At 38.7% G+C, this 13907-nt stretch overlaps 1 protein-coding gene across 4 annotated transcripts in view; it reads left to right on the top strand.

Moving 5' to 3' along the window:
* The window catches only part of RALGAPA1 (Ral GTPase activating protein catalytic subunit alpha 1), a 130359-nt gene that overhangs the window by 114735 nt on the left and 1717 nt on the right, over positions 1–13907 (top strand). For 3 of the 4 annotated variants that reach the window (XM_056492414.1, XM_056492412.1, XM_056492413.1), the window contains one exon: positions 2667–2791. In XM_056492414.1, coding sequence (XP_056348389.1) covers positions 2667–2791 — 125 coding nt within the window. Of the gene's footprint in view, positions 1–2666; positions 2792–12567; positions 12683–13907 lie in introns of all 4 variants that reach the window. The other variant, XM_056492415.1, reaches the window with a different exon arrangement.

Here is a 13907-nt window from a genome sequence, read left to right as displayed (position 1 = left end):
AACAAAAACATCATTATCGTCCTCAGTCAGCATCTCTGTCGAGGCTTCTGTGTTTGGTTAGGAGATTGTACCAAGACTAGAGAAAAATAATGTCCTTGTCATGTTCAAAGCAGTAACTTTCCTTCATTTTGCCTTATTTATGTATAAGCTTTGGATATAATAGGATAAACTAAAAGGTTTCCTTTAGAGACCTCTGAAAGTAGAGCATTTTAAAAGCAAGTAGGTGTCTCTACTGTACTTTTTCATGAAACATTTTACCCATTCAAGCAGACTTTTAAAAACAGCTTGTTTTGATAGCAGCCTGTTCTCCTGTGGGCCTTCAGCCTTTGCTTCCTGGCAGCACCTTTGGTGCGAAAAGAGAGTGATCAATTGGGAGACTATCAGTGCCAGCATGCATAGAGTGATAAGTTAACACACCACTGGGAATTTCTAGGGCCCACCAAGATACTTCACTTCTAATGTGCTAACAAGCTCATTTTTCTACCTCTTGCCTCTTCAGTTATTTTTTTTTCTCAGAAGAGCTTAGAAGTTGAGTGCATCAGGCATAATGAAAAGCTCTGTAGGAGGGAGAAGCAATAACCCCATTTTTCCCTTTTCAGCCAAATAGAAAATTAGTTTCTGGTAATACACAAAGGCCAGTATTTTTTGTGCAAGGGGCACTGCTGTGAATCAAAGGACTCTATTAACTGCAGAAAATTCAGCAGCTGTGAATCTCCCCCAATGAAAAAAAAATGCTTTTCAACAAGTTGTGAGATACATAGTATTATTTAGACTTCAACCATCAGTTTCATCCTCTACCACTTATACATAGCCTCTTAAAAACTGTGCTATATTACTGTCCTCTGTTCAGGCTCAATACTGTGTTTATCCCCCAACCTAAGAATTGTTACAATGGGAGATTTTTATATTTTCTCTTGTCCCAGTGCTTTTATTATAGCTTCTCCAAACTGAGGCTTCTGCTGTGGTTCAGCTGTCTCCAGATTCAGAAAGAATTCAGAGCACAGATTTTGGAGGGAAAACTCTTTTCCAGTTTCACTATGTAACCAAGTTATGGTCTAAGGAAATATGATGGAAATAATTTTATTCATTGAAACTTGTTTCTAGATAATATATTCTCTATATTTTTTCAAATTTAGATAGACTGTAAAGTCTACAGTAAATATTGTACAGAAAAAAAATTGCAAAAAAATGAGTAGGAAAAGTTCTGTAATTGTAGAAGTGTAGTTTTGTAAGATAATATGAAGATTATTGTTTCCAACTTTCACTGGATGTTGGGAATTTTATTATCGTAACTGAAAATAGTATGATTATTTATTTTAAATGTTATCACTAGTAACTAAAAATGCTTATCACGTGTAATACAGTTTTTGTGTTTGGATTGCTAAAAAATATGTGCAATGTGAGTGTTATCTCCATTTCACTAGCTTCCTCACTGTCCCTGATTCCCCCAAAAAGGGCAGCAGACCTGAAATCAGACCCCAGAATTTTAAAGAAGCTTGTTTTTAGTGCATTCCTCTACAGCATGCTGATTTGTTTGGGGTATTTTTTTTTGAAAACAGAGCTATATAAAGAGAAAACGATCTCACTATCTGCAAATAAAAAAAAATAAATTAAAACAAAACAAAAAAAAAAAAAAAAAAAAAACAAGCACAAGTCTAAATGTCAGGGAAAATTTCTGATCTTTCTGTTTGTGTAAGATAACTGGAGAAGGTTTCCCTCATTCAACACACTGAGTCCAGCTGGAGGACTCTGAAAGTTGTGTGAGAAAAGGTTAAGTGATTTCTCAGTTCAGCAACTATACAACATGAAGTCAGCATGGTAGTTTTTCTTGATAATTGTATGTTGCTGCCTGCTGCTCTACATTTTGACAGCCATTTCCATAGTTGCTTTCATGAACAGCAGAAATATTCTCTCTTTTTCTCGCTCTCTCTGTGCTAACAGCACAATCGGGTCTGCTGGAACAAGAAGCCTGGAGAGGGTTCTTCAAAAACAACACTTCTAGATACCAGTCTCTTGTCAGTAATATCAGAGGGGGAGAACACAGGAAAAAACAAGAAGTGCAGTATTTTATTGTCAGTGCCCTGCCACCACCCTGTTAACCAGTATTTAAGGGTCCTGTGGATTCTTTACAGATACTCTTGCTTGTTTTAATGACATCATTGAAAAGGTGTTTTTCCCAATACTGAAATTTCACTATATTTGTCTTAAATGTGTGTGTGTGTTTAGGGATTATGAAAGCAGTTTATTATGAAAAAGTGCGAAGTCATTTCTTTTGTTAATGCTAAGGTATGTTTCATGCCATGCCTCCTAAAAAATTGAAATGTTTTTATATTTAATTGTGACTGGAATACAGGCAAATTTGTTACTTAAAATAGTACTTTAGTTGTTGTTGTTGTTTGTAAACAATTTCAGGAAGTTCTTCATCAGACATAAAAAGAGTACAGTTGAACCACAAGATATACATTAATCATGTTTATCTTACATTTAATATTATGTCAGTACATCAGATAATATCACAGTCATATAAAGAATTAAAAATAAGTGCATACAGTCACTGAAACACATTATATGTATTTAACAAAAATAAGAATTCTGAATTACTAGGCACTGATATTTAGCAGTAGAGTGCATGATATAAATTCATCCTTAATTCTTGGCTAACTCAGTTATGAGGAGAGAGCACGATACCTGCAAACCATTGTTCAACATCATCTAGAGCCTACAACATTTGAAGATTTTGCTGCTCAGGTTTTCTGCCCAGCACCTTATCACCATTTGCCCTCAGAGACAGGTAAGAAGTAACAAATAGTTCTTATAAAACCTTACTTGAAATGCAGTATCCTTACTTATAAAGACTAGAAATTCAGACCTTTGCACATCATGAAGAGTTGCCATTAATTGGAGAGAACATACATGCTTGAGAACATGGGCAAAGTTGATTTTTCAATCTTTATTCTGTTTTCTGGCATCATGAGCCAATGCCTGGCATTAAGATTTGGCAAGATGCTTTAATATAGCAACCAGACCCTATATTTTTACAGCAAATTTTATCACAATCCCCAGTATAAAGTCTGCTTGGAAGCGTTGGTACTGTCATCTAGGCTAGTTCAGGTAGAAATATTTTTAATTGCACCTTCCTCATAAGTTTCAAGGTTCACTACATGTTTAGAATGTAAAGTTTTAAACTGAAAATCTGAGCTTCGCAATCTTAATTTTGTTCCCAGGCTATTAGTCACAAAGTTGGTTTTAAGGTAATGTTTGCTTTCCAGTAAAATACCTGTTTTATAAGAGGATACTGCATTTTTTTGTTACTAATAAGAAAATCGGTAAAAGAAAATGAGTAACTCAAGGCCTTCCTGTTCTGACATTTCTTGAACTCCTTATGATTATTTCATTATTTTATTTCCCCTCTTTTTAGATCATTAAATATCAGTTCTGTTTATCTGAAGGTAAGACAAAGTGTCCAAAAAAACCCTTTGTTCCTCTTACTTTTACTAGAACACTAAGCTTGTAACCAAATTGTATGCAAACTTTCCTTGTTGCCCTTGTTCACACTAAAAAGAATTTCACACTGATTGAGAAATGACCACTACATCCTCTAAAAGTTTTAGTCTTTTACTAACCTCAGGTCTGCATGAAGCACTAACACTGGTTCTGGGATTAAGGTAACTAATGATAGAGACAGCTGTTGAATGAGTAACACTTTATTGTGTTGACCTTTGTTTCTCAGCATGAACAAGTAGTACTGGATGGCAGTGGTGTGTTTTGTACCCTGTACTGTCTTTCATTGATGTTGTAAAATTCTGCAGTGATAACCTAGGAGAGATGGAGAAGAAGAATGTGTAACACTTGAAATCCCCTGTTCAGAAATACCTTATTTAATGACAATCAAAGTACTTCCATGGAAAAACTGTAAATCTAAATGGAATAAATTTCGTAAGAATAGTGTGGCAAGTTGTTATCTGAAAATTTGTTTCTCAATTCCAAAATATTTACCAAAATCAATTCTGAATTATACAATAATTATGGTAGGACTACAGAAAGAATGACTGAGAAATATTAAAATGTTGAGGCTCCTTTACTTTAAAATACAAACAATAATTAGAAATGAGGTGCAGTTTCAAAGTCTAATAAGTGGTATAATTATGCTAGTGGAAATAGTTGAGACCAAAGGTAAACAAAATTTAAAGTAAGTAATTTAATTAAAGCAGTATAAAAACTAGCAATGTAATTGAAAGCATGAAAACATTTGAATAGGAAAAATCTGTAACTAGAAACATTAAAAACAAACAAACATTAAAAACAGTAACGAGGGATACCAGCCCTTGCCACATTTCCTGTCAGTATTCCTAGTGAATATTCAGCACCAGACACTAGTGTATATTCTCCTGCACTTGTTGAAGTTCTGCCTATTCCTTTACAGAAGTCTCATTCCAAGCCAAGTTGTTCTGCCTGTTCCTGTAATTCATTCTTTCAGGGTGAAGCAAGGCTGCTTTTCTGTGCTAGTTTGGTGCATCAGAGTATACTTCTCTACAGTGGCAATTCTGTATTCTTTTAAAAATGCTATTCTCTAGCATGAAATGAGGTTGTGATTTTTAGAAACTTGATTTTAACTTAACCTTTCTATCAAAGTTAATAATTTTATGTAGGAATCTCATTAATAGGAGCTTGTGATGTGTTTTATATCTGCACACATGTATGTGTGTGTCTGCATACCATGAAATACGATGACCTGTCCTGGGAGCCACATTCTTCTGGATCTTGCATTGTGCAGTGGAGGTGACCAAGACATCAGTGCCAGGAGCAGCCAGCAGCTTCCTAGGACAGACGTGCAGCACAATGTGACCCAGCATCAGAGTCAACCTGGCCTCACATCTGTCTGACTCTGAGCTTGCATTGCAGCCAAGGGGAGCTGGGGATGCTCTGGCAGTCCTGCTTGCAGCCTGATCTCTCTTCCACCTAGGGCTCCTGGAACTCTGATACTCAGCTCCAGGACAGAGTGCCTGGAGTAGCACCAAACCATTGGCCCCAAACTGACTCTAGAGGAGACAAATTCTAAAGCCTGAGGCAGGTATAAAATAACACTTTAGTCACCTGTCAGAAAGGTGCAGGGGCTTAGGAATTAGCCTGGAAATGACTGGTTTCCAGTTCTAGCAGACCGTGAGCTATGTTGCTGCAGATGACCCAAGTTTCTGGTGGGCTGTCATCCCAAGGAAGAGTTCACCAGCAATGCTATTGAAAAAATAAATACCCTTAAATTTCCACGGCCTCTGCAACAGGTGAATTTCTTAAAAGAGGTACAGAGCACTGAACTGTGCCAGGATTACACACAGGAGTGGTGCTGGAGTCCTGCCTGGAAAGCCACATGCATTTATCACCCTCAAGATGACTCAGACAAAAGCTCCCAGCCAGATGTGTCCATGTCATTTGAAAATTTCTAACCAGCTTCTAAGAATACACATTTTTGAAAGACAAAATATTTCATTTATGTATGGGGCTTCTTTTAATAAAAAATTATTGCCCTGAAGAGACTAAAAAAAAAAAATTCACATTTTAGATATTATAGTCTTAATTCTTTTATTGGATCATGATCTTCATGATTACAACTTCTGAATATGTTTAATTTTATAAAATACTGTATACATTTTTTCATCTAAGAAAGATCTTAGAAACTATGAGGCTGCTACAGCCTATCACCAGGTGTTACCATTTTGTTGTTGCTGCGATCCTGTTGGCCAGGATTTTTTCATTTGAGCTATGAAAATCAGAGCAAATAGAGAACATGCCATTCAGTAACAAACTGTGTTTTCTCAGATGGACTTACTTTATCAAAGGCTCAGACATCAGCAAAAGCTGTTTCCTTTTTTATTGTGACTGCTCTTCAGTACAGTGTGATTGTGGCAGCTGATGTTTTATCTAGAAGCTTAGTTTGTTCTGTCAAAATATCTGACAAGTCTACCTTCCATGTGTAGGAACCTGACTAGTGTAGTGAATGTGTACATTTAAAGAAATTGAGATTTACCTGTACTTAATCACAGAATGCAATTCAATTGCCTCTGTGTTTTTTACCTTGTGCTGTTTCTGTTACATTGAGTAACTGCAAATACTCGGCTAAATAGAGTAACTCATCCTATGCAGATATTGAGTGAACCAGGTCTCTGTGACAACAGAATAGGTTGAGGGAACTGTCAATGATAAGCTCAATTATATTGAAGGGCATATTGACCTCATGATGCCAAGATTCTGATCTTTAAAATGTACTCATGTCTTGGGTTCTTTTTGTCTGTCTTCTTTTGTTCCTTTTCTTACTAAGACTAGTACCTTATTACAGTAAATTTCTAAAGAAGAGGCCCCTCTACATTCATCATAGTATATTCCTTGTGACAAAAGCACCAGGCTTTTTGGTCCCAACAATCATTCCTGTATTTTCAAGCCTGCATTCAGAACAGTTCTGCTGCCCCATTCCCAAAGTAAGCAAATCGAGCAATAGCTTGTATTTTCTTCTGCTGCTTCCTTGGTGTGAAACATTGAGACTAATAGTCTTTTTGGCCCTGTATCACCCCTTCACCAATGAGAATGATGGTGCTTTTGTCACTGTAAAAGGATCTGAGTCACACTTGCTGGTGGTGGTGGTTTGTGATTGGAAGTGAAGCTGAAATACAGAAATAAGGGCTCTGTGTCTGGCAGGGCTGGAAGAATTTCTCATTATCCTTTCTCCAGTCCAAACTTAGGACTCTTTTCTTATTCCAGATTAGAGCAAGACCTCAAAACTTAGTGACATTTTTGAAATAATTCATATTGGAATGGATGAAGCTGAAACCTTATTGTCCTGAAGTCAAGTACTTGGGTGAAAGTACACTCAGCACTTTGAGACAGTAAATTCAGTGTGGGCTGCTAGAAACCCAAACAGATACATGCATACACACAAGGGGATAAAATTAAATTTTAATTCTGACATTCCCTAGTTTTTAATTTATTTTTTTTTTACTTTATTTTGTTGTGACATTTGCCTTGTGTAATTATTTCCATTTTTGTTTTAAAGTATAGGGCAAAAGAGAATTTCTGTAACACTGACTAACAGCCCCAGGATACATAAGCAAACTGCAACCTCTAGAACCACCACTTCCTGCAGACTGAGATAGGACAGTAGTTTGTAGGAATGGTAAGCTCTCTTAGCTCTGCCTCAGTCTCCACCAGTGGAAAGACTGGGAATTTTGCCAGTGGGTTTCACTGATATTTGGCAGAGAGAAATAGGCTTACCTCACACACACGGTTCCAGCTATGTTCTGAAGAGCATTCTTCACTGGACATAGACTTGGCTGCTGTTTTGCCATAAACTTTTTTTTTTTTTTTTTTTTTCTGTGTTCTTTCTCATGCCTCTTAGTTCTTTCTCTTCTACCCAGTTCTGGTCTCTCAGGTCTTTAGACCATCTCTTCCTCACCTTTTTGCCTTGCTTTGCAGATACTTTTGCAGTCTTTCTACATCTGCTTCTTGCTTCCTTTCCTCATTTCACAAAATTATTGAGAGATTTAATCGACTTGATTCTAGCAAGGTTACTGAGCATGACGGACAAGTTGGCCAGCATTGGACTGGAATTTTTAAGAGTGGCGAAGGGCAAAAGCTGTACAAAAATGATTGACCTCTTCATTGAAGGTCAGGTGGGACATGCTGAAGTATCTCAGAAGATCATCAAAATTTACCGACATGCACAAATTATATTTTCCCCTCAGACTCAGCACTCAGGGCAGTGTTGATCCAGACAAAAAGGTGTGATAAAACCAGAAAAACTGAGAGTAGTCTTAGCATGCAGCACCCTTTCAGGCTTCTCCTTGGTGAATTTTTACCTTTGAAAGTCAGAACTGATGCACGAGATTAGTCATGGCAGTGCATATATTATGATACCTCCAGATTCCTTCATCTCACCTCACTTCTAATTCAGTCTGTGTGTAGTTAGGACTCAATTTTAGATTTAAATAGTTAATTTCTGAGTCAAATAACTAACATACATTAGGAGATTCTAAGGTTTTTCAAATGGAGTGTGAAAATGTCACATTTCAACTTTGTTGACCCACCTCCTTGTTCAGAAGCAATCAAAATGGCTTTGCATTATGGCCCAAAAATACCATAGCTGATCAGACTATGGTATTTGTCACTTGCAAACTAAGAGCAGAAAAATATGGGTCATTTCCTGATGTTTCCTGCCTCTTAAAAATCCAAATACATCTATTTTGTTTATTTTATAGAACTTTCTGGCTTTCTGGCATAAATCCTTCGTATCTAACCCTATTTTTATATTTTGGATAACTAGATATTTTGTTATTGTGGATTAAGAATGGTATTTTCCAATTCAGTATTCCTACTGAAACCACTCCAAACCAAGTGCTGCTTGATCACCACCCCTCCCCTCTGAAGCCTGGAGAGGAGAACTGGAGACATTAAAGGCATGGGTTGAGATAACAACTATTTACTGGAAACAGCAATAAGATAAGAAAATTAACAGCAGCAACAACAACATCTATACTAATGACAGAAAGTACAAGAAAGGCAAACAATTCATGTGGACACAAATGCACCCCATCCCTAACAATATCCAGCTGCTCCATTCCCCCATCCCTGGAAAATGACAAAGTTGCATAGAATAACCTGTGTGTCCTGGGCATGGTGCCTTCTGGCTACTGCAAAAATCAACCCTGTCCTGGCCAGAGCCATTTTCCACCCTTTATTCTATACCATCTCCATCATGACCAGATTCTACACCTTCCAACTATATACATATATCTTCATATATACATAAGCATGAGTGTCATTTCCATAGTCAATGACCATCCCTCCAAGGTGTCTGCTGACTTCCCTAAGTCAGTGACTGTGGGTTCAGTCTATCCTAGATATCTTCCAGGGCAGGAGGGCTGGTGTGCTGTCAGGTGATTGCAAGCTGCACCAGGAGCTCACAGTTGGAGCCATTCATACTCATTGTCCACAGCAGTTCTGGCATACAGTGGCAGTGTCATTCAGCAACCACTTTTACACAATTCAACATTACAGACTGTTCTAACCCAAAAAATCAAATTCACTGGAGATACACATTGTGTTTCCCTGTCCCAAGTGCACCCAGGTCCTTGAGCAAAAACAATCCCATGGATGGACTTACCTTTACTTGAGGCAGGATTAATCCAAACTGTCTTCCCTAACACATTTCTCATATGCTCCACAGGGACTTTATATCCTTCTGCAGTACAGTGAGGTTTTGATTGGTCAGGGCAAGCAAGGTAGATCCTCTAGTGTTAACTAACCAGGGGGCCTGCACAAAATGCAGATCCCAGTGTTGAAGGTCTCACCACCTATTGTTTTCAATATGGTTTTTTAAAAGTCCACTGTACCATTCTGTTTTCCCAGAGACTGATGCAGGATATGGAGTATGATGCACCCACTCAGTATCATGCTGGCCCAGGTGTCTATGAGGGTATTTTTGATACGAGTCCCATTGTCCATCTCTGTTCTTTTGGGGATGCCATGTCACCACATGAGCTGCTTTTCAGGGATGGCATTCTGGGCAGTGATGTGAGGCACAGGGTGTGTCTCCAGGCATCCAGTGGTTGTCTCCACCATTACTGGTTGTCAAACAGACTGGTTGTCTCCAGCACATAGCACTTGCCTAGGCAGATCTGTGGGAGTGTGATGTAATCAATCTGCCAGGCCTCCTCACATTTATATTTCAACCCTTGTCCCCCACACCAAAGAGTGAACCTGACCATTGAACCTGACTGATTGCAGTGCTTGTTTCACAGGTATGGATAACCTGGGATATCCTGTCCACTGCTCAGTCACAAGCCCATCTGGATGTTGAATCTCTTCCCTGATGACCTGTGTTATGAACCCACTGAGTCAGATAAAATTCACCCTTACATTCCAGTCCAGACCCACCTGAGACACTTTAATCTTGGCAGCCAGATCCCCTTGTCTGTTGTTGCAATGCTCTTCAGTACCCAACTCCAAAACTCTGGTATCATCAGCTACCAGAAAATGAAAAAGAAAGGATACACTCACTTCACTGATGGCTCCTAGCGTTTTGTAGGCATACATCAAAAATGGAAGGATGATGTATGGAGTCACAGAAGCTATTGAGGGAACAAGGTAGAACAAGTCAGGGTACAGAGCCTGAAAGCCATCCAGCTGGCCTCAGGTGTCTCTAAATGAGAGGAATGGCCAGCACTGTACCTCTGCACTGACTCATGCATGGTGGCACTCATGTGGGGGTGGCTACAGTGGTGTGAAAAGAGTGATTGACAGTGCAGAAGGAAACCATCTGGGCCACTGAACTGTGGCAAGACATCACTGCCTGGGTAGAGAAGTTGGTTGCAAAAGTACATCGTGTAGATACACACACATCTTCTGTATTGCTTTCCTCTGGAGCCGCATTCTCCTTGCAAAATAGTCTGTCACTTTATCAGGGTTGCATAGGTGAGCTGCTAAACCATTGGAGCAGAGAATTTCCCCAAAAACTCACCCATTCTCTCCCACACTCTATGCTACTCATGGCCATCCACCTTCAGGTGGAACTCTGAGCCACATCCCTAGAAATCTCTGTCCTGACTCTAAATGTGGTGTAGACTGCACTGAGGAGACATGGCAGAGTTAGCAACAAGAATATGCTTTCCTTAACATCCAGCAGGAATTCAAAATTCTCAAAAGCTGTTTTAATAGTTCTGAAGGAGGAAAAGGGGATGAAAAGGTGGGAAAAATCTTCCCCATTTCCCTCCACAGACTGGGTGTGATTATTAATGGACCTTCAGAGCTAGTGCCTGAGTAAGGATAGGAGAGAAACACTGAACACACATCCCAAATGACCTTCATTGCCTTTTATCTTACCATGTCATAAATTGATACCCCGTAGTACAGAAACAAAGCAATCCTGATCCCTCTCCTTGCTCTAAAAAAGAGCACCATTATGAGCACATAGAGGTTATACAAAAACATGGACAGTGTTAGATACCACACCCACATGAGCAAACCAAGCAACACTGTGACCAGTAGGTCTGGACCTAATATACCACATCAAATCAGATTAGATCAGATTTGTTTTCAATTCACTCAGGGTAGACCTGTTGTTATCTCAACCCTTCGTGCCTCACATTGGGCACCAAATAGGTCTGTTGTGTTTTAGGAGTGGTATTTTCCAGTTCTGTGTTCCCACTGAAACCATGTGCTGCTCCATCACTCCCCTTCTCCTCGGCAGGCTGGAGAGGAGAATTAGAGGCAAAAAAGGTAAAGCTCAAGAGATAAGAACATTTTTTACTGGAAACAGAAATGAGATAAAAAAACATACAGTAATAACAACAACAGTGCTAATGACAGAGGTACAAGAAAGAGGCAAACAATTTGATGTAGGTGAACCCCCCAGAATAATACCCAACCACTCCTTCCACCACACTACAATGACCCAGAAGTGATACAAGATGGTATAGAGTAGCCTCCAGGTTCTAGCCATACCCTCCTGGTTGCTGCAAAAATTACCCCATCCTGACCAGAATCAGGACAATCGTGGAGAGAGATAAAGAGAATAGCATTTTATACTGAAAATTTTAAAACTCTGAAGGGGAAACAAAACCTACAAAAATTTTTATATACCATGTTTAATATCCACGTGTGTATGAGCGTATGTACGTATATATGCTTATCTAAAATCCAAAGAAATTTAGCTACTAATTAATCTGTTAATTTCTGTCAGACTTTAAACATATTTTAAGTGCTGTTATTCTTCACTCTTCTGGTGTAGTATGTTCAGATGTGAAAATCACTTACCATGACTTCTGTTCTTCAATAGCTCTAAGTTTCTTTAAAAAAAAATCGGTTAAATGTAAATTTGTGCTTTTGTCGACAGGAATTAGAAACTAAATTTTAAGCTATGACTGGAATAATACTTTAATTGAAATAATGGGGCAGACTGAGGTTTTCTTTATCCAACAATGCATGATAAATTCCACACTAGGGTTTAACCCTTCAATGCAGACTAATTAGCTTAAAACTAGTATGTATGATTTCAGGAGTCTCATGTTAAGACTGGCTATAATTTTAATGTATTCAGTACTGTGAAACAGCTGGAGAGCAGAAGCCATATATCAAATTGCCATTTGTTTTTCCTTCTCAGTTGTGTGTATGTGTGTGAGTATTGAGCTGTTTTCACTGATGTTAAGCAAGCATTTTAGACAGTGTTTAGGATGTATCTCAGTTGCTATTAATAAGGTTGTTGGATCTGGATAATGTCATAGAATTCTTTTCTTTCTCTCTCCCTTCCTTTTTGTTCTTGTAATGCTTAGTTGGTAAGTATGATGCCGTATTTCAGAGCTGTTGCTTCATTGCACATAACTAACTCATCACTCTCTTTAACCTGTAGCATGAGCAGCAATTGCATAATGAAATTCGAAATTCCGTTTTCTGTGCTCATCTGTTAATGCCCTTCAATCTCTGCGGTTCGTGTCTCATGTCTCACACCTGTTATCTTTTATCTTTTCTCCTCCCCCTTCCTCACTTCTTTCCACTCCTTCCATCACTTCTTCATTCTCAACAAAGAAAGAAATGCTGTGATATTTCTTCTCCTTCCAAAACCTCCACTAGAAAGCATTGGCCACATCAAGGTAAAGGGCAAAGGCTTGAAACGGAAGGTCTTTCACGCTAGCTGTGAATGGTATGCTGTGCAAAACAACAACGGTTATTTTCTATTCTCTAATTTCCACCATTTGAAATGCTTTCATTTCTTGTAAAATCAGAACAAGATAGAATTTCAGAAAATGCGAATGCATGTTTCCCTGCCTGCCTTTTTCTATAAGGCACAGTGAGTCAGGCATTATCATGCTTTTCCAGATTGTTTGGCAGTGAAGTACCTAGTTCATGAACAAAATTACTGTCACCAGCTGGGGAACAAATAACAGCCCTTTCTCTCCCCTGTCACTCTGATGGGTCATGTCAGTTTGAAGATAGAAAGTACTGTGCTGTTGCTCTGGAGCAGGCAGGTGAGGGACCAGGCAAGAACAGCCAGTTGCTAAATACCACAGGTTATGACAATCTTTTAAATTTGTTCCTAGACTTTTTACATTATGACCTCATTTGATTTTAGAGGAATCTTTCAAAATAAATCATGACCAGTTTTGAATGATTTTTGCACCCTTTATATGTGAAATGTATACTGAGGCAGAGAGATCTTCAGTTCTGATTATTGCATTATTATTTTAAAGAATTACCAGTAATAGCATGATGTGGAGGAAATAGCAAGTGATTTCTGGCTTACTGCAGTCTGCAGGGGTTTCCCCATTGACACCTGCAGGACCAGACTTCTGTCTCTAAATTATATGGGTTAGAAGTCTTCAGAGGCAACTGAGGTAGTTGAGTTCAATCACACTGTCAGTTTCTGTAAATGGCTAATGAAAATGTAGTTTAGTTTTATGGATGGGAGTTCATAGTATTAATTTTCTGTAGCATGGGAAGGAGAATGTAATTTTGATTTCATATTTTCTCCTTTTCCTTTAGTACTTTTGTGGAAGATTTGGAGACAGGCTGTTTGTAGGAAAGAGCCTTGTCCCTTGCAGTGAGGACTTTGGGGCCAGTGCAGCGTAGCTCTGGACACTGGGCTAATGAATTACATATCATTGTCTCAAATTCATCTTGTTCCTTTTACAAAGAAACGTTAACATATAGTGCATCCAGTTAGTACAATCTGTTCAAGCTTCTGCCTTGTGGGCCCTGTAGGAATTTGCTTTTTGAAGCACCAACTAAAGTTGGTATGGGAGAAGATATTTTGCTCTCTCAGTTGGCCCCCAATTCACTCCACCTCTTCAGCAGCATTCCTAGAGCTCCCTTCATGTGCAATGAGCTGTTAACCTTCATGTTCTCATTAAGACTGGATACTTCTGGGT

Source organism: Oenanthe melanoleuca, chromosome 5 (assembly GCF_029582105.1).
Source record: "Oenanthe melanoleuca isolate GR-GAL-2019-014 chromosome 5, OMel1.0, whole genome shotgun sequence".
In the NCBI taxonomy this organism is placed as follows: domain Eukaryota; kingdom Metazoa; phylum Chordata; class Aves; order Passeriformes; family Muscicapidae; genus Oenanthe; species Oenanthe melanoleuca.
The sequence above is the reverse complement of the archived record's forward strand: the minus strand, read 5'-3'. Positions and strand labels throughout refer to the sequence as shown.